This window comes from Endocarpon pusillum (genome assembly GCF_000464535.1).
Source record: "Endocarpon pusillum Z07020 unplaced genomic scaffold scaffold1300, whole genome shotgun sequence".
Taxonomy (NCBI): Eukaryota; Fungi; Ascomycota; class Eurotiomycetes; order Verrucariales; family Verrucariaceae; genus Endocarpon; species Endocarpon pusillum.
Window position 1 is genome coordinate 477,463 of NW_006913659.1, and position 17,503 is coordinate 494,965.

Genomic DNA, 17,503 nt, shown 5'->3' on the forward strand with positions numbered 1-17,503 from the left:
CGCCTGCACCTGCGCCTGCACCTGCGCCTGCACCTGCGCCTGCACCTGCGCCTGCACCTGCGCCTGCACCTGCGCCTGCACCTGCGCCTGCACCTGCGCCTGCGCCTCAGCCTGCTCCCGAGCCTACTCCCGCAAATGTTACAGTGACGGCCACCAACCCACCAACCACGACTGCACCACCCACAAGCGGTAACGGAAATACCACTGCAGTTACCAAACAAGGCGAAGACCAAGCTCACACCTTCACCACTACCGATGATACCAAGCTTCTCGAACTGAAAGCTGCTGGCAAGACCTGGAAGGAGATTGTCGCCGAGATGAAGAAGAGTCAATCTGCTCTCAAAGAGAGATTCAAGGAGATCGGTCCGAAGGCGAGTGGAGGTGCCGCCAACGCCACCACAGTCACCAAACAAGGAGAAGATGAAGCTCACACCTTCACTGTTGCTGACGACGCCAAGCTCATCGAGATGAAAGCCGCTGGCAAAACCTGGAAGGAGATTGTTGCCGAAACTAAGAAGAGTATGTCTGCCCTCAAGGAGCGGTTCAAGGAGATTGGTCCAAAGGCCGATTGTGCCGCTGGTGCTGGTGCTGGAGCTGGGGGTGGAGCCGCTGAAGCGGATGACAAGAAGAAGAAGAAAGAGGAATCAGGCGCCAAAGCCGCTGCTGCTGATGACGCCAAGAAGGAAACCGAGGAAGAAAAGTCTCAGAAGAAGACTACTGTATGCAAGCACTGCGGCAAAGATGCGAGTGCCCCGGTGGAGAAAGAGGCAAAGGTGGGCAAACATCCTGTCCAACTTCCCATCCAAATCCTTGAACCTACTAACCCCCAACACCAGCCTACCCCTACAAAAGCCCAAATCACCGTGGCAGGATTGGCCGACGACTACGACCTTGGCAAATGGCGCTACGTCGCGTCCAGGTACTACGACCTCACCGGCGAGAGGGTGAGCGCCGAATGGGCGAGGAAGGAGGCCAAGGCCGGCAAGTTGTTTTTGCAGTAGATAGAATTGCGTCGTCGGTTGAGTTGGGACGCCTTGGAAGGCACTGGATACATAGCTAGCTGGCTGGATAAGTTGTAGCGGTATCATAGCTACACAGCTAATCGAAAAAAGAATTCGAGCTCAGAACTGCTTTCCCTCCCTTCTTCTGCAATCATTTTTCAAAGCCTTCTGCCTCCCTGCCCACGACGTATTGCAAAATATTCAAAATCCGTCAGTACATCACTTCTCTCTCCCTCCTTCGGAAGCTGCGAGGAGGTAGATCAAGGATGGTAAAGCTGTCTCCGCAATCGAGATAGATGTAAGCGAGCTCGTGGAATGGGGTTGTCTGAGGAGGGCACTGGATAACCGGAATATCGGACATCACCCTTTTCGATTCCTAGTCACCAGGCCGTCTGCACGCGACATGACGAATCACTGACTGTAAGTACTCATACTACCATGAGGAGGTCTTCATGCTCATGATACCTCGCTTTTTATGTTCATATGACACGACACTCGGGGCCCGTTCAGGGTGTAATATGTCGATCTGTCTTTCATATGTGAGTGGACCGTGTCCTGTACTTAGCCTTGGCCTTGTACTACCCTACCACGAACTTGAAGGTGGGAGTTTGATCCATGGAGTTGACTCGGCGATACTGGCTTGGTTGGGAATGGGAAGAGTTTGGGTAGGAAAGGGGGGGGATCTAGTGCTCAGGGGATGATCTCCCTTGGGCCGTACTGGATAGCTGAGTGACCACGTGAACTGGCTGCCGTGCATGTGTCTCTTCTTACTGTTGTCGGCATCCGTCGTCGTCATCACTACCGACTGGTGAGAGTGGGGAAGCTCAGAGCGTGTACGGAAGCTTCGGTGGTATAATGTGGTGCGGATGGTGGCGTGCCGATGTACAGTCGCGTCATAGATCCTTGTGCTCTCAATTCGAAGACAATGCATCCACATTTGTGACGATGCTGAATCTCTACTGGTTCTTCCAGGAGTGTCTACTCAACACAGACCCAAGATTATCGGCGGCAGCAGCAGCAGCAGTCATATAAAATACCGTGTTCCGAAAGGAGGATAAGTTGATAACCAGATGAACATCCATCTTCCTCTTTGCTCTCTAGGCTTTCTGGTTGGATGATTCGGGATCGGTCATCTGCCGTCTTGTGCCGTTGTCAGAGTCCTACCTGGTTTCTCTAACTGTTTTAATCCTCTAGTAGATTGGCTGGGGTATAAGAATGGATGAGAGACAAAAAGGTCTAGCTTATATCGTGGCTTTACCGAGGATTGCAGTCTGACGTGGTGGTAAGTCGGTACAAAGCAGCACGATGCAGTACCTTGATGCACAGGTCTAGCTTGACGGGTAGTTCTTGCTCTAAGGAGGCTGCCGTATCTGTCATGAGAGGGTTATGGCTCCTGTTGAGGTCAAAGACGATTTTTACGCCGTTCTCGAGGTATCGAACACTGCTACTTTTGATGTGATAACAAAGAACTATCGACGATTGGCAAAGATCCGCCATCCTGACAGAAATATTGGCAAGCACGACTCGATAGCTGTTTTCCAAGACTGTAAGGGTGAGTATCGGCTGGCTTATGTCGTTGAAGCTCCCAAATGCTTATGACACAATGAGCGACCCTGCAAAACGCCGATCGTACGATACAATATGGACAGGTATCACAGATAGACTACGGGTAAAGAAAGAATCGGAAAGATGACAGGCTGACGCCGCAGAGGCAGAAAAAAGGGGCAACTGAAGATAAAGCAAAGCAAAAAGAGGATGATGCGCGGCAGGAGCGTTTTAGGCGTTTGAACGTGACCAAGTCTAGATACGACAGTGACATCTTCGAAGTTAGTCGGGTGGTAATAAAGCTTACAGCAGACTTGAAACGTCTTTAGGATCAGGTTGATGAGGACTCAAGAAAGGAGAGAGAACGGAATGGCTGGTGGGCATACATGACTTCGCCTAATTATGGCAAGGTGGACGAAACAGTGGAGCAGAATCAAGCGCGGGAAAGCGCACGTCTCCATAGACTGGCCAGTAAGAGCATCCAAGGAAGCGAGTTGCGAGACAAGGAGGCCAAACTCAAGAGGCTACAAAGCGCGCTGCAAGATGTGAACAGCCAGATTGCCGTAGAGAAGCAGAAGGTGGAACACGCAGCATCGGCACAAATAAGGGAAAGGAAAGCTAGTAAGAGGAGATTCGCGAGAGGTTGACCAATGCCCGAAGGAACACACTGAACGCGCAGCGAAAGAAGCGCGCGAAGCTCAAGCGGCACGGGAGGCCCGAGAGGCACAAGAGCGTGAATGGAAGGCCGCCATGGCAGCAGCAGCGGAAAGACGCAGTATGGAGGCAGAAGAGCGGAGACGAGCAATGCGAGCAGCAGAAGAGGCAGCTCGGAAGGCTGAAGAGGCACAACGATATGTGATGAATGTGCGGGCTTGTGTTAGACTCGCTGGAGATACTTAACACTCCCTCCTTTTATAGATCAGTTATCGGTAGAGCGACTAACTTAGATAATGTAACACTAGCCGGAGCAGCCAAGTAACGATAGAGAAGCAATTACACTTACACACTATTACTGTTTAGTTTAAGTTATTAAGAGACTTTCAATATTGATGTTATATTGTCAAGACTGCGGCAACACTATTACGTGGATTGAAACTTATTTTGCGACAATACTATCTCACTTAAAGTAATGACATTTAGTGACACAGGGATAAGGGTACAGGGTTGTCTTGCAAACGGCGTTAGTGTTGCCAGTTGGGTATAGGGATGCAAGTCTCTTTACCTTAACACCAAATGCTCAGGTAACCCAGATTCCAACCTACCCCATTCAGAAGGTCAAGATGATGGACTCGATGGTCCAGAAGTATGTAGTCTACTACAGTACTATGGATGTATAAAGGCACTGACCTTGTGCGAGAGGTATAGGATAGTGACTGATCGATTGACTGCTCCTTGAGTCGATGGGTATGACCATCCCAGGGTCCACAGAAACATACAAATACATGAATGAGACGCCCTCTAATGATGCATTTGCCTCATGATGCTGATAGTTTATACAAATAAAATAAGAAATGCAATCCATCAACCCCTCAAACGACATGATTTTGCGGTAAATCTTTCGCGTTACCATCAGTGGACTCACTGTTCTGAACCCTGACTCCATTCATTCCCCTCGCTGGCTGATCCTGATGTCCACTTCCTAAGATGTTCTCACCGGACTCTAGATCCACCCGGTAGGCGTGTTCAGCCTTTGCACTCCGCCATCCCTCATTGCCAACATACGTGGGCACACCCAGACCGGTATAAAAAGCTCTCTCCCTGCTTCTCGCACCCCAAGACCATCCTGCACCGGTACGAATGGGTAGATGATACCAGCGAAAGCCGAACCAGGCAAAGAACGCCCCAAGAATAGACCCTGAGATGATGTCAAACCCTGCATGTCGGTAGTCTGACCAGCGGGAAACAGTGATGAAGGAAGCGGTACCGATTGGGACGAAAGCGAGTATCAGAAGGTACACGGGTGGAGCAGCGGCTTGGTTGCGTAGCGGCACGATGCCGTGATTGTGATCAACCTCATGTTTATGGTGGTGGTGATGGACCTCAAAAGAAGTAGGATTTTCGTCGTTCGAGTATGTTCGAGGGGCGAGGTATGGGATGGAGATGGCGAATTTGGCGCACAAGAACAGTGTGAGGTATAGCATCCCAGCCCATGAGAACGAAGCGTGTCCGGATGGCCAGGCGGCAAAGCCATCTTGCAGAACAAACCTGGACTGGTTGCGACAGATGCGGTAGTCGACCATAATTGGAGCATTATCAACCAGCGCGCCAAGTCCAGAAACAGCATATTGCGTGACCAGACTGAGATCAGGATCACAGCGTGACAAAAAATCCGGCCTTGGTTTTCCCACCAGGTCTTTCAACCCTTCGGTGATCATGAATGTACCTGCAAGCGAGACACCCAAGCCCATCCAACCTGTATTCCACTCCCAAAATTTGCGACGCCACTTCAGCGCCTTTGATGTGCCCCTGGCGGCTGTACGTCCCGGGACGAGGAGCATGCTGATCAGGAAAATAATGACACCAGGCGCCACTAAAGAAACGAGGAGCAGAACCGAGGTCGTGACAGTATTTGGTTTGCTTGGGTAGGAAATATCCGGGTCGATTAAGGAGAATACATGATGATTTCCATCGATCTGGGAGAATGCGCCGCCAACGCCCGCGGTTGCTCTGAGAAAACGTCAGTTTCTGATGTTTCAACCAAAAAAGGGAGGTGACCATACAAGATGACTATCCAGTCAAGTATATATGAAGTAACGATTCGTTTAGAGAGGTGTTTGATGGCTGCCCTCACGGCAGCAACTGTACTCGCCATGTCGCGTGACAGGTAAAATAAAGAATTGCTATCCGACAGCTTATCAACAGCATAAGACTAGAAGCTTAGATCTCCAGGAGAACCAACCAAAAGGGAAACAGCGCAAGTTGATGACTGCAGAATGTTCATGGTAAAGCGTGTACGTAGTCCTCGGAGTACTCGTCCTCATTGAGGTCGGTTCACTTACGTAGTATGAAAGGGTCCGGCAGTGGCTGAGATTTCGAGCTCGATTTGGTGATCGACGTCAAAACGTCACCGCCACCGGAAGCGTGGCTCATGAAACCGGATCAAACGTCTACGCAGTAACTTTACTACGTATGTCTACCATGACAAATGTGCCGCGTCATCTGGCTACTATTTAAGTATCATGAGTGACATCAAACCTACATCAGCCGTTGACCTCCTACTAGCAGATTCCCGCCACTGAATCCTGCCCGTAGGTTCGAGAGAAGCTTTCCACCCAGTGCCGATAATGCTTGATCCAGTTGGAAATGCCGACACAACACTGAATACCAACCATAGTAGCAGCTACTACCAGGCCTAAGATCTGCAGGATTGAACAAACTGCTGATCTACAACTGGAGAAATGCAATGTCACATATGTGTTGAGCTTTCTTTCTGTCTGTTACCGAGAGAACACTGCCTCAATCCCGACAAAGGTATGTACATGCACGGCCAGGTTGCGATGAACCTTCCAAGTACCTTCAACAGCGCGCACGCAGTCATCATCCACCCGAATGCAACTCTTAGCAGAGCTATGGGACATGATCACCGATTCACCCTTGAAAAAGGTAATGTGGATTGTCACGTCCAAGTTACAAAAGTTCCATCACGGAACAGTCCCTGTTCTTCTCCTCTTACGACCGCCGGCCTTCTTTGACGGCTCAGCTTCACGAGCTGGACTCGGACTTACAAAGCTGACATGCTTCTCCTCTCTGCCGCTAATGCTCCTGCGAAATGCAGATGCCCGCCGTGGAGGAGCAGGTGGAGGGTGATGTTTTGCAGTGCCAGTGTAATCTGACTCCGTAGACCGATTTCGAGTAGACGGACCACCCTCATCCCCATCTTCAACTTCAAAATCTAGGTCTCGGTTCTCGGTATCGATGGAGCAAGAAGCAGAGTACGAAGGCGAGTGTGCTTCGCAATCATCGTCCCCATCGTCGTCAACCAGGCTCGGAGCTTGATTGATTTCATTAGTTGGTGAAGATTCTAGCTCGTTGCCATGTAATGGAGGCACACATGGATGCGAGGTGATAACATCTGCCACTGCTGGGGGGGCAGGTGGTAGCGAAGGCTGATCGGCGTCGTGTAGCATGCGCGACTTGTGCGCTCCCTTCCGGCTGCCAGAAGGTGAGTCTGGTTGTACTGTCGCTGTGGAACACGCGGGTTGCATGCTTCCGGTGAGATGTGGATGTCGTCCAAGGGGGGGAGCTTCTGCCATTTTGGAGTCTTCATCGCCTTCGCCCTCGCTCTCCGAAGGGTCATCGACAGGTACTGAGGTTTTCATGTAAGCCACCAGGCCTTGAAGATCGAGGCTGGCTCCCTTTCTCTGCATCATACAAGATAAGTTAGGGGTGAGTGGTGACGGGGTAAGTTGAGTAGCTAAAGAATGCTCGGCTATATCGGCGACGGAAGATTTCAATGGCTGTTCATCTGGAGGACCTGTCCCCGCCCTGGTTGGCCTAGGATCTGATGATTTCTTTGGCGTCTCTTGTTTCGGAAGAAGAGCAGTGTAGATTAAAGGATGAACCAGTCCAGTCGTGGAACTGCCGGCAGATCCCTCACCACCTATCACAGCACCAGCCTCATCCACGTCCACAGGTTCGCCACATGCATCAGCTGCAGCGTCATGACTCGCAAAATTTCGACTATGGGCAATCCTGCAATGGTTGATGAAACCTTGCGCGCTCGAAAAGTTGTCCCGTCGACAGTCGAGACAGACGAGCTTGACGAGCAGGCCGTCAGATTTGCGTTTCTGAATCATCGGACCAGCTTTATCCTTCGGTTGTGGATAGCCGCTGGACAGGGCATGAAATTTCCCTGCTCGTTGGGCCTTTGACTTGCCTGCAGCCGTGCTTGAATCTGCGAAACTGCCTCGCGTGGACCTACCCTTGGTTGGTGTTTTGCCAGCTGGTGTGTTCAGACCAGCATTCCCAGGCACATCGCCTCCATCGAACAAGGGATCCGGTAATAGCCATTTGGCGTAGTGCCTTGTGTACGGTCCATCGGTGACACCCCATGGGGCCGGGGATTCGGGTTGCACGGTTAACCTCGATGATCTGACGACTGGACCTAGCCCTTGGCTAGCATTTTGGGAAAGTCCTGTCACCGGGTAAGGGATTTCCGCACACCGCCGTAACTGCTCTAGCGCTATTTGACACTTGGCGATCTCCTGGTCGATCAGACGAAGTTCATTGTGCTTCAACAGGATCTCTAGACTGATCTGTGAGTTCAAAATTTGACGAAGCGTCTGCTTGTCGGGCTTCAGCCGAACGGTGGAGGGCGCGTCCAAGACTGGTTGTGCATTGTCCATCTCTGTCTGCTCAACCTTTCGTGGGAGGTCGAATTGCACTGGCATCTCATTCCTGGCAGGGGAAGCGACCGCCAACGGCTTTTCTATTGGCGTTGGGTTTGCGGGGACGAACACTTGCGGTGGTCTCTCCATGCGCCGTTTGTTGGGTCTCTGGGACAAGTCAACCTCGCCACTGCCAACTCGTTTGCGCTTTAACATGGGCGACTTCTGCAGCTCCATAGTAGGCGACCTATGTCGCTGGGGCGCAAAGTAGTTGATCTCCTGCGATGTTATCCTATCGGCCGCAAGGCCAGAACTCCAGGAGAGAAGGCGCAACATGCCACCACCAGCGGTATCCACCGCGTATCTGCTTTAAAATGCTGCCTAGGCCGCGGGTCCGTCATCGGCAAAGCCTATAAGTATTCTCGAAGCATACAAGGGGATATGTGGTAGGCGTGTTCAGGCAGACGCGTTGGGGAAAGCTAATGACAGCCTAGTGTAAATCGCTTCAGGCACTTAGCTAGGACGGTAGGTGATTGGTTGTGGCAATGCGACACGTTATTCGAGCAAGGTCGTCGAGTGTTGGAAGAAGTGGAGGGAGGAATGCGCCAGAAGAAGCGTTGACAAATGAATGACGTGAAGACAATCGGGAGAGCGGGAAACGGAGGGACGGAAGTGTAAAATAGCCAAGATGATCGCTGGTATATCACGAAAGAAGGCTGAAAGAGATATTAAAAGCGTTGTGGTAGAAGATATCGCAAGGAAAAGAAGTTATATCAAGGTGTGGAGGACAGTGTAAGGATCATGTCAGGAGATGAGATGAGGGAAGCGAAGGGGAAAGGGAAGGGAAAGGAGGGAAGTTGCGACGTACCATCAAGGAAGAAGGCGCGGCCAACATCAAGCCATGCCTGCCCTGGACTAGCCTCACACCCTAGCTCAGTGCCAAGCTCAACGCCAAGGTGGCCAAGGTGGCCCATGCTCAGCCTGGTAATGCCAGGACTAAGTAGTAGCCTAATGGTAGTGGCGAATGTCTCCACGTGATGCTCTGGCTCCACTTCCTGCTTACGTAGTACTGAATTGGAAGGGGCGGAAGGGGCGGAGAGAGGTGGTTTGGGATCCTCATAATGTCCAGGGAGAAGCTGTTTCCACACTGTAACACGCCTATCCTTCATGATATTCTTTTGATACATGACGTGAACGTAGACCAGACATGGATATTGCGAACGCGGAACAGGCAGTCCAGAGCTACCCCCTTGGACAAGGCCCGAAGCAGAGCGTGGCAACATTCAACAGCCTGGTTCATTCCCACCAGCCCCCAACAACCAAAACCCGCCCCACGAAGTCCTACAGAAATCCTTCCTCGATAGCATACCGCATCCATCTTTGCATTGAAACACAAACAAAGAAGTGGCCAAAAGTCGTGTACTACTGATGTGTAATGACACTTTTATGGCCGTCCAGCTTCCACGCCCGGACCACCTGCATATCCCTGACTTCGCATTACGCCGTTGGTGATGGTTCTATAGACACCATCCACTGCATGATCTCGGTTGTCGTTTACTACTCCTGAGTTAGTGCCCTGATTGGCAGCTTCGGTTCGCTTATACTCGTCCTCATCGTAGCTTGGCGCTCGCTACTCGCTCTTCCCGGGTAAATCAAACTCATCGGCGCGATTTTTTTTTCCAGTTTTCTAGTGGTCGTACTGGATCCAACGTCTCGTCGTTAAGCGCCCTCACGAGGAGATAAAACCCAGTTGTCACAAGTGTTCGAGTAACAGAGCAACCCAGGTCCAGTGGTACCCCTTATCGTCGTGCACGACAACACAAGGTCCACAGGATCGAGGAGGAGTGGTAGAACTTCTAGTATAGTATATTCCATCAAGCTCGACTAAAAACAGCCTCGAACCAATACCGACCAGCACCAGGAACTCGCCGTGATGCTCCTCGTTTGCCAGCATCAGGATTACGAAGACAAGCTCAGCAGTTAAATATATCTCATTGAAAGCCTTCGAGCGATGGAAGTGCGGACGTAGAGAGGACCAGGGAGCAAGACAGAAACGACCGCAGCGGCCGCCATACCACCCAAAACGTTGAGAGACGATCACAAGGACGTCTCGAACGTATGGGATAGGCCCAGAAAGACATCGCGCGAGTTTCAACTACATGCCAGTCAGAGTAAGGACTATTCGAGGAGATAAGCCTCCTCGCCGACGGGTTGAAAAGACCTCCATTGATGCTGAAGAACACCAACGCGTTGACCGCCAAGGGGAAGCCAAAGTAAAGAGCAGTATAGAGCAATCTTGCCGCATCGGCATGTAGCACGATGAACTGACCTGCGAGTGGAGCAGTATTGACGACTTGAATTGCACCAAAAGCGAAAGGTAAAATAATAAACCTGCTAACGAAATCTCCCGCTATCGCAACAAGCTGAGCTCGGATCATCTTTAGACGAGTCACTCTTGTTGGAGTCGCGGACACGGCTTCTACCACTCATGCCTGGCAGGATGGAAGGGAGCCGTTCGATGGGTTTCCCAATGGCGTCTCATAATGGCAATTGAAGGTTTTCAACTTGTAGAAAGAGGAGGGAGAGAAGAAGATTATGACTGAGCTTTCAAGCGGAGATAAGCTCTACAGAGAGGAACGACGTAATTCGAAAGAGCTAAGGATAAGAACAATAGGCGTGATTTGCGGTTGACGCGTTGACACTCTTCATATGCAACAAGATATGGCGCAAGGTACGATGCTGGCGAGACACAGGAAAAGTAGATGAGGTCAGTTACACTTATGATGACTTGACTGTGGCAGAGGTAGAGGTAGAGAAGTTTAGCAGGAAGAAAACCCTGTCATCCTATAAGCCAGAGTCAGAGAAAACTGAATGGTGTGCTGGTGAACTCAAGCGGATTCTGATAAACCAAAACCTCAGTTCTATGACCTGGAGTGTGACTGCACTGTGCGTGGGCATCAAGTCATCAATTCTGGTGCAATTTCAAGCGTCTGGTCGTCCGGAAGTCCAGGATGCACAAATGCGGTATTGGAATATGATCCAGGGAACCGAACTGTAAGACTGCTGTAGCAGGATTGCACATGGCCAAGACGGTGGTGTATTACGCCTCCCTTCCGCGTATCCCTTGACCGCAGGAAGCCACTGAGCAACTCCAGTAACGATATTACCTTTCAGGGTTCGGCATGGTTGGTGCTTGACAAGGTGGTCTGATTGCAAAGTACCCCATATTGATATCGATTGGCGGGTAAGAGTATACCCGTGATTCATATTTACATGATCATCGTCGATGCAGGAAGAGTACGTACCAATGATGATATCGAAGCCCATGAGCATCTTAGCCAGCAGAGTGAGGAATGATGCATGCACTGTGCCGAAGATCCAGATAGGTGTCGGATCTTGGTACGTGATATCAGGTCGTTTTTGTTCGGGATGTGTTGGGAGCGGTGCATTCGCGGCGGTATATTCGGCGAGCGGTGCATTCGGCGTTTGGGTCTTGGCGGGAATTCACCATAGTAATTTTGTATGAAGCGTTCCTGATAGTTCCTAATAATTTTTTCCCTCATTGCCATCTCGATTCTGAGCTCTCTGTTACTTCCTAAATAGGTATTGAGATAGATATTCTTGGTGTAGTATCTTGCTATCGTCGTTGCCATGGCCACCCCTTTATGGACTGCTCATCCTGAGTGCCCAGAGTATGTAAAAGCGCAGCTCGAAGCGCGCGTACAGTCCTTCCCCTCCTCCTTCCTGCTCGCCCCTGTCGACGGCGAGGTCTTTGAGAACCCAGATATCTGTCAAGAGCGGCTCCAGGGCTGGGCACTATCGCAGGGTTTTGCTATTGTACGCAAAAGTGGTAGCATAAAGCAAGCGCGCCCGCGGTCCGAATTTCGCTGTATTCATCACAGAGATAATACCCTAGATACTCGTTATTTAGAGCAACATGTAGAGAGAGACGAGGAGAATCGAATTACTAGCCATCGCAAGCAAGAAGCGACTAGTATCGACGCTCACAGCTGTCCTTACATGGTCTATCTTGCGTATAAACAAGTCGGCAAGCGTGGATCTGGCATATACAGCCTTGTTCTGGGGATCTCTAGCGATTCTTATAGCCATTTGATGGCTGCGAATCCGTTGAGATACAGAAAAGAGTATGTTAAAACGCTGCCTGCATTTCTGCCTGCTTTGACGCTGGGTAGGTCTCTTCGTACGGCCAATATCTTATATTCTATGGCCCTTAGAGTGCTTAAGCAGGTAGGTTTTCCTCTAGATCACAATACCTACTATAACATTTAATCTCGCGTTATTTCTGCTGAGCATACCAAATTTACTGGCCTTGTTGTTGCTCTTAAGGAGGCTGGATTCATCTTCGAATGCTGAATTAAGAAGGAGATCAATTCTTAAACTGATACTGTTGTTAACAGGCAGTTACAGCAAGTCTGGTTTGCTTATCTTAAGCAAATTTAGTATGCTTAATATTTTATAGCAGATTAGACTTTATTTGTTGATAATACCTTTTAAATAAATGCTCTGAATCTTATACTTATTATTACTACTGATATAACTAACTATAACTTAATATTTATAAGCTTATTATTATTTACTTGCTTAGAATTATAGTTCTCTCTTAACTTTATCTTTAATAGCCTTAAAAAATATGTTTTTATATCTCTAATACTTATATTACATATTATTATTAGTAACTAAGTTATTAGAATAAGAGTATTAATACTAATATCTCTTCTAAATATAATTCTCTAGTTCTGTAACTAGTATATAATTAAGAATATTAAAAAAAGGCTTACTAATAAGGGTTATTCTAAGGAGATTTAGAAGGAGATAAAGTTACTATTATAAATCTTTATTAAAAGTAATATTTATGCTAATTTAGAGACTAATAGAGCTAAAATCTACTTAAAATTAAGATTAGACAAAATCAAGTATCTATATAATTTCTAGAGCCTTAAAAAGACGCAATTTCTACGAATTTATATATATAAGTATCTGAATTTGGGCGCTTATTCGAATTAACGTTCTAAGAGTCTTTATCTAAGTACTATAGATATCCTTAATAAGTAACTAAGTATAGAGGAGGCTAGTTGTCGACTTAGTAAGATAATATAGTTGAAATTAAAGTAGCTATCTAAGAAGGAGGCTCAAAATAGAGGTAGGTTACCTTGTATACTTGATTTGAAAGCATTTGTTCTTTTAGCAGATACTATATTGTTTTTTGCTATTTCAAAGATATCCCTTAAATAAGAGGCTATAAAAGAGGAGATAAATAACGGCTCTTTACGCCTTACGCCCTTCTGCTCTAAATATAAGTTACTTATTTATTTTGGCCTCTCTTATAAGTACTATCTTACGTAATTATTTAAAGATAAAGCTCTTATCCCTTGATCCTTAATATACTCTTATTAGTAGATTAATAATAAGCCTATTTATATCGCTAAATAGATACTAATATATTATACTTTTGCTTTATTAATGTCTCCTTTACAAAATTCTGCTTCTTACTTATAGCACCCTTATATCTTTCCTAATAGAAATCAGATTATAAGGCTTAGTCTGCAAATCCTTAAGGCTAGGGAGGCTCTTACTAGCTACGCTTGTACGCATTATAATTAAGTAGCTATAAACATATAAAAAAGCCTTATTAAATTTACTAATAAGCTTAAGAAGGATGACTTTAATACTTGAATGCTTGATGCTGTTAAGAGGTCAGGATAGAATAAGCAATTCAAGAGTTATAATAAGGTTAATAAATAACTTATAATAGAAACTAAGGCAGTAGAGCGTGATACTAATGGTAGAGAGCAGGCTGCTGTTCAGGAGGCATACCAGAAGACTAATATAGCCCTTAAAGCTTTATTAATAATAGGGCTAATACCCCTTACAAGGCCTTCTGCTCCTACTTATTCTCCTCCTCTTCCTCTGTCTACAGCTCCTGTTAATGTGGAGAGCGTCCTTGATACCCCTCCTTATAGATCTGCCGCCGGCGCCGTCACTATCGCCACCACTACTACAACGGTTGATCGGTCCTTCCTAACTCCTGACGATAAAGAAAAAGAAGAAGAGAAAGAAGAAGCTCTAGATGAGGCATTTATACCCCCTCTCTTAACAGCGCTAGCAGTGATGACGCAATCAAGAGCTGGCCGCAAGAGAGCGCCCACAATAAAAGCATTAGAGGCTGAAAAGGCGCCAAAACGGGGTACAGGGCAGGGCAAGGGCAGGGGCAGGGGCAGAGCAGGCAGAGAGGCAGAGCGATAGAGCTATTTCTGCAACACCACGTTTTGTATATCCATTTCCTTATAAGGAAGTCATATCAGTATTAATAAAAATAGTGTACATTTCTGTGCGAAATCTTCATGTTATTCAAATAGTCATGATGGGCAAATCTACTAGTAATTTGTATGACGTAAACCCGCCAAGACCCAAACGCCGAATGCACCGCTCGCCGAATATACCGCCGCGAATGCACCGCTCCCAACACATCCCGGCCAAAACGTGCAGAAGACTGTTCCTAATGGAGGTGAATGCCAAGATTTCGCGCCCACTTTGGATCAGAGGCAACTAATTTTCTTCCCAGCTCTTCGAAATGTCTCTGCCCTACAGATTCAAGGCAGGTGGCTCAGGGAGCAGGGAAAGCATGGCACCCATCAGTACAATGAGTCATCATCATCGAAGTACTACCAAACAATCCCATAAACCTTTCAAGCCGCGATTCGCGAGCAAGGGCGCCTTGAAAGATATCGCAAAAGGTAGTGGCCCTTGTCCAACCTGGAGACAGTCCTGCTGATGCAAATGCAGGCAAGATCGAATCTCATAGCGAAGCCCGCGGCAAGCGACGTACTCCGCATCAGCAAGTCATGTCAAAGATTGCTAGGCGGAATCAAGCTAAACAACTGCGAATGCTCCACCACGAGAAAAGGGATAACGAATCAAGCATCTTTCAGGGAAGAGATGGATTGCCAAAACAAGTTGCAGTGGTACCACTATCCGACAAGGTAGATGTCCATAAGGCTATTGAGCAATTGAACAGCAGCGTCGACATCACGGGTCAACTACAGGGTAGTGGCACAACAGCAGTTAAGATCGAACGGTTCAGACGAAATCTACTCTACCTCCCCGCCAAATATGAACTTATCACAGCACTGGAAATATGTCAATTAGCCGACTGGGTAGTCTTTGTGCTATCACCAGAGCAACAAATTGGCGAGGACGGAGACCAATACATTCGAGCTCTAGAGGGTCAAGGTATCACCAATGTGCTATGTGTTGTGCAGGGACTCAATGACGCTATACCGCCGCCGAGGAGGTCCAAAGTCCTGACAGAAGCTAAATCGGAAATGTCTCGTTATTTTCCTAATCTTGACAAATTATGCGTACTTGACAATCCAGCAGACTGCGCAAATGTGGTAAGAAGTCTGTGTACAGCCAACAGCAGGGGGATCAGATGGAGAGACGAGAGAGGCTGGATGTTGATTGAAAACCTCAAATGGAAGGAAGCGCAGAACGATCAGCAACTTTCGACCGCGTATATTTCAGGTACAGTGCGAGGGAAACCTCTCAATCCTGATCGACTTGTTCACATCCCCGGATGGGGAGATTTCCGGGTTGGGCAGATTACGGAAATACCGCAGCGGAAAACTCAAAGAAGACAAGAAGACAAAATGGAGGAGGTTGTAAAACGACATATCCCCTCTCAAGATCAAGAGGATCTCCAGACATTGGCCCCTGAAGAGATGGACCTTAGAGAAGCAACCAATAGTGTGGCAACAGATACACACAAAGGCGTACTCCTAGACGATCACCATTATTTTTCAGACGATAACTCCCATATTCCACCTACTCCAAAGCGATTGCCAAAGGGCACTTCGTCCTACCAAGCTGCCTGGTTTTTGGATGATGTGTCAGATTCGGACTCTGATATCATTGATGGAGAGGACGATATTTCTAATGTGGCAATGGAGGTGGAAGCTTCTCCAATGGGCCCAGAAGATGGTGCTAATCTGGGGGATGCGATGGATGCAACAACCGAAGCTGGTCCTTCCGAGTATCCAGAATCAGAAATGCACATAGACCTACCTGCAAATGAGGAAGCAGAAGCTATACAAGAGTTCCGGAAGAGGCGCAAAGAAGCAGAGGAAGATCTCGAATTTCCAGACGAGATCGAATTACATCCAAATGTGCTTGCTCGCGAAAGACTTGCCAAGTATCGTGGATTGAAAAATCTTCGAACCAGTGAGTGGAACGTCGATGCGGATGCGCCATTTGAGCCCTCTGATTATCAAAGACTGCTCAAGATTGCAGATTACAAGAAGTCCAAAAATGCTGCTGTGCGTGAGGCTCTAGCTGGAGGAGTACCAGTAGGCACGAAAGTTGAGGTGGAGATCTTGAACGTACCGGCCTCGCTACAGAATTCTGGCCCACCCACCTCCATGTTCAGTCTCCTTCGGCATGAGCACAAGTCCGTGGTCGTCAACCTAAACATGACGCTCTCTTCAGCTCTTTCGAAGCCAATCAAGTCGAAGGAGGAATTGATTGTACAGATTGGTCCACGTCGATTTGTCATCAACCCAATTTTCTCCACCGCTGGCACCACCCCTAATGATGTCCACAAATTTGACAGGTTTCTCCATCCCGGTCGGACAGCAATTGCGACCTTTATTGGGCCGCTCACCTGGGGTTCTGTGCCCGTTCTGGTGTTCAAAGGGGCATCTGCTCATTCACAAGATTCAGAAACAGAGGCTCCTATATCAGTTGATGCCATGGCCACTGATGTCGAGGCTTCCACTGGCAAGCTGTCTCAACAGCTTCAGCTGGTTGGAAATGCTACCACTGTCCCACCTTCCTCTTCTCGTGTCATAGCAAAACGTGTCATCCTCACTGGTCATCCCTACAAGATTCATAAGAAGCTTGTCACGATACGTTACATGTTCTTTAACAAAGACGATGTGGCTTGGTTTTCCGCATTGCCGCTGTGGACGAAAAGAGGAAGACAAGGCTATATCAAGGAAAGCCTGGGCACACATGGATACTTCAAAGCTACATTTGATGGAAAAATCAACCCTATGGATGCAGTTGGAGTCAGTCTGTACAAGAGAGTATTCCCCAGACCAGCGAGGATGTGGAATGGGAAGCGGGGTTTTACAGTTTGACGGATGAAGGAGATGGCATTGCTGGCGCCTGAAGCGTTTGAATGATTTGACAATGGGCTCATGAAGCAATAGATACCCGCACATAGCGTGCTCTCTTTATGCAGCGCGGCTGACGCTAGGCTGGCCTGTTCGCCGTGATCACAAGGATTGAAGAATGATACATCGCCTGATCCCAAAGCCTTGAGCATCAGATCCCATCCTCATCTTGGACTTCGGTCAAGAGGCATCCTTGTTCGAGTACCTAACAACCCGTTAGTTCAGAAGATTGCATGCAGATGTGCTTGCAGATGCTTTTTCCTAGGCACCCGAGTTGTCCTCCTGAACTCTGCCAAGATCACGATCCATGGTACGGACATCCAGGGCTCTTACACAATGAACCGAGTGACCCAATAAGAAGGTGGGGACATATTGCTCTTCTTCTGTGGGACCCGCTGTCACAGAGTACCTTGGGCGCTAGGAAAGCGAGCAAGGGGCA

General features: G+C 48.2%; 5 protein-coding genes across 5 annotated transcripts in view; 3 read left to right on the forward strand and 2 right to left on the reverse strand.

The window, feature by feature from the left end:
- EPUS_00803 (uncharacterized protein) overlaps positions 1 to 1,001 on the forward strand; it is a gene marked incomplete at both ends in the record, with an annotated part of 2,093 nt that extends 1,092 nt beyond the window's left edge. Inside the window, one exon of the mRNA XM_007801583.1 lies at positions 1 to 1,001. This exon is cut by the window's left edge and continues 382 nt beyond it. Coding sequence (XP_007799774.1) covers positions 1 to 1,001 — 1,001 coding nt within the window.
- Positions 1,002 to 2,387: 1,386 nt separating this feature from the next.
- EPUS_00804 (uncharacterized protein) lies at positions 2,388 to 3,446 on the forward strand (the record flags this gene model as incomplete). The annotated part of the gene is made up of 5 exons (XM_007801584.1): positions 2,388 to 2,553; positions 2,610 to 2,650; positions 2,717 to 2,827; positions 2,876 to 3,167; positions 3,226 to 3,446. 5 exons carry the CDS (start codon positions 2,388 to 2,390, stop codon positions 3,444 to 3,446), a joined length of 831 nt encoding a protein of 276 aa, XP_007799775.1.
- Positions 3,447 to 4,075: 629 nt separating this feature from the next.
- EPUS_00805 (uncharacterized protein) lies at positions 4,076 to 5,358 on the reverse strand (the record flags this gene model as incomplete). Its single annotated transcript, XM_007801585.1, has 2 exons — positions 4,076 to 5,213; positions 5,267 to 5,358. 2 exons carry the CDS (start codon positions 5,356 to 5,358, stop codon positions 4,076 to 4,078), a joined length of 1,230 nt encoding a protein of 409 aa, XP_007799776.1.
- An 829-nt stretch (positions 5,359 to 6,187) lies between these two features.
- On the reverse strand, positions 6,188 to 8,110 carry EPUS_00806 (uncharacterized protein; the record flags this gene model as incomplete). Its single annotated transcript, XM_007801586.1, has 1 exon — positions 6,188 to 8,110. One exon carries the CDS (start codon positions 8,108 to 8,110, stop codon positions 6,188 to 6,190), a length of 1,923 nt encoding a protein of 640 aa, XP_007799777.1.
- Positions 8,111 to 14,465: 6,355 nt separating this feature from the next.
- Positions 14,466 to 17,028, forward strand: EPUS_00807 (uncharacterized protein; the record flags this gene model as incomplete). The annotated part of the gene is made up of 2 exons (XM_007801587.1): positions 14,466 to 14,628; positions 14,678 to 17,028. The coding sequence occupies 2 exons, from the start codon at positions 14,466 to 14,468 to the stop codon at positions 17,026 to 17,028; spliced, it is 2,514 nt and encodes an 837-aa protein (XP_007799778.1).
- Between the last annotated feature and the right edge of the window lie 475 nt (positions 17,029 to 17,503).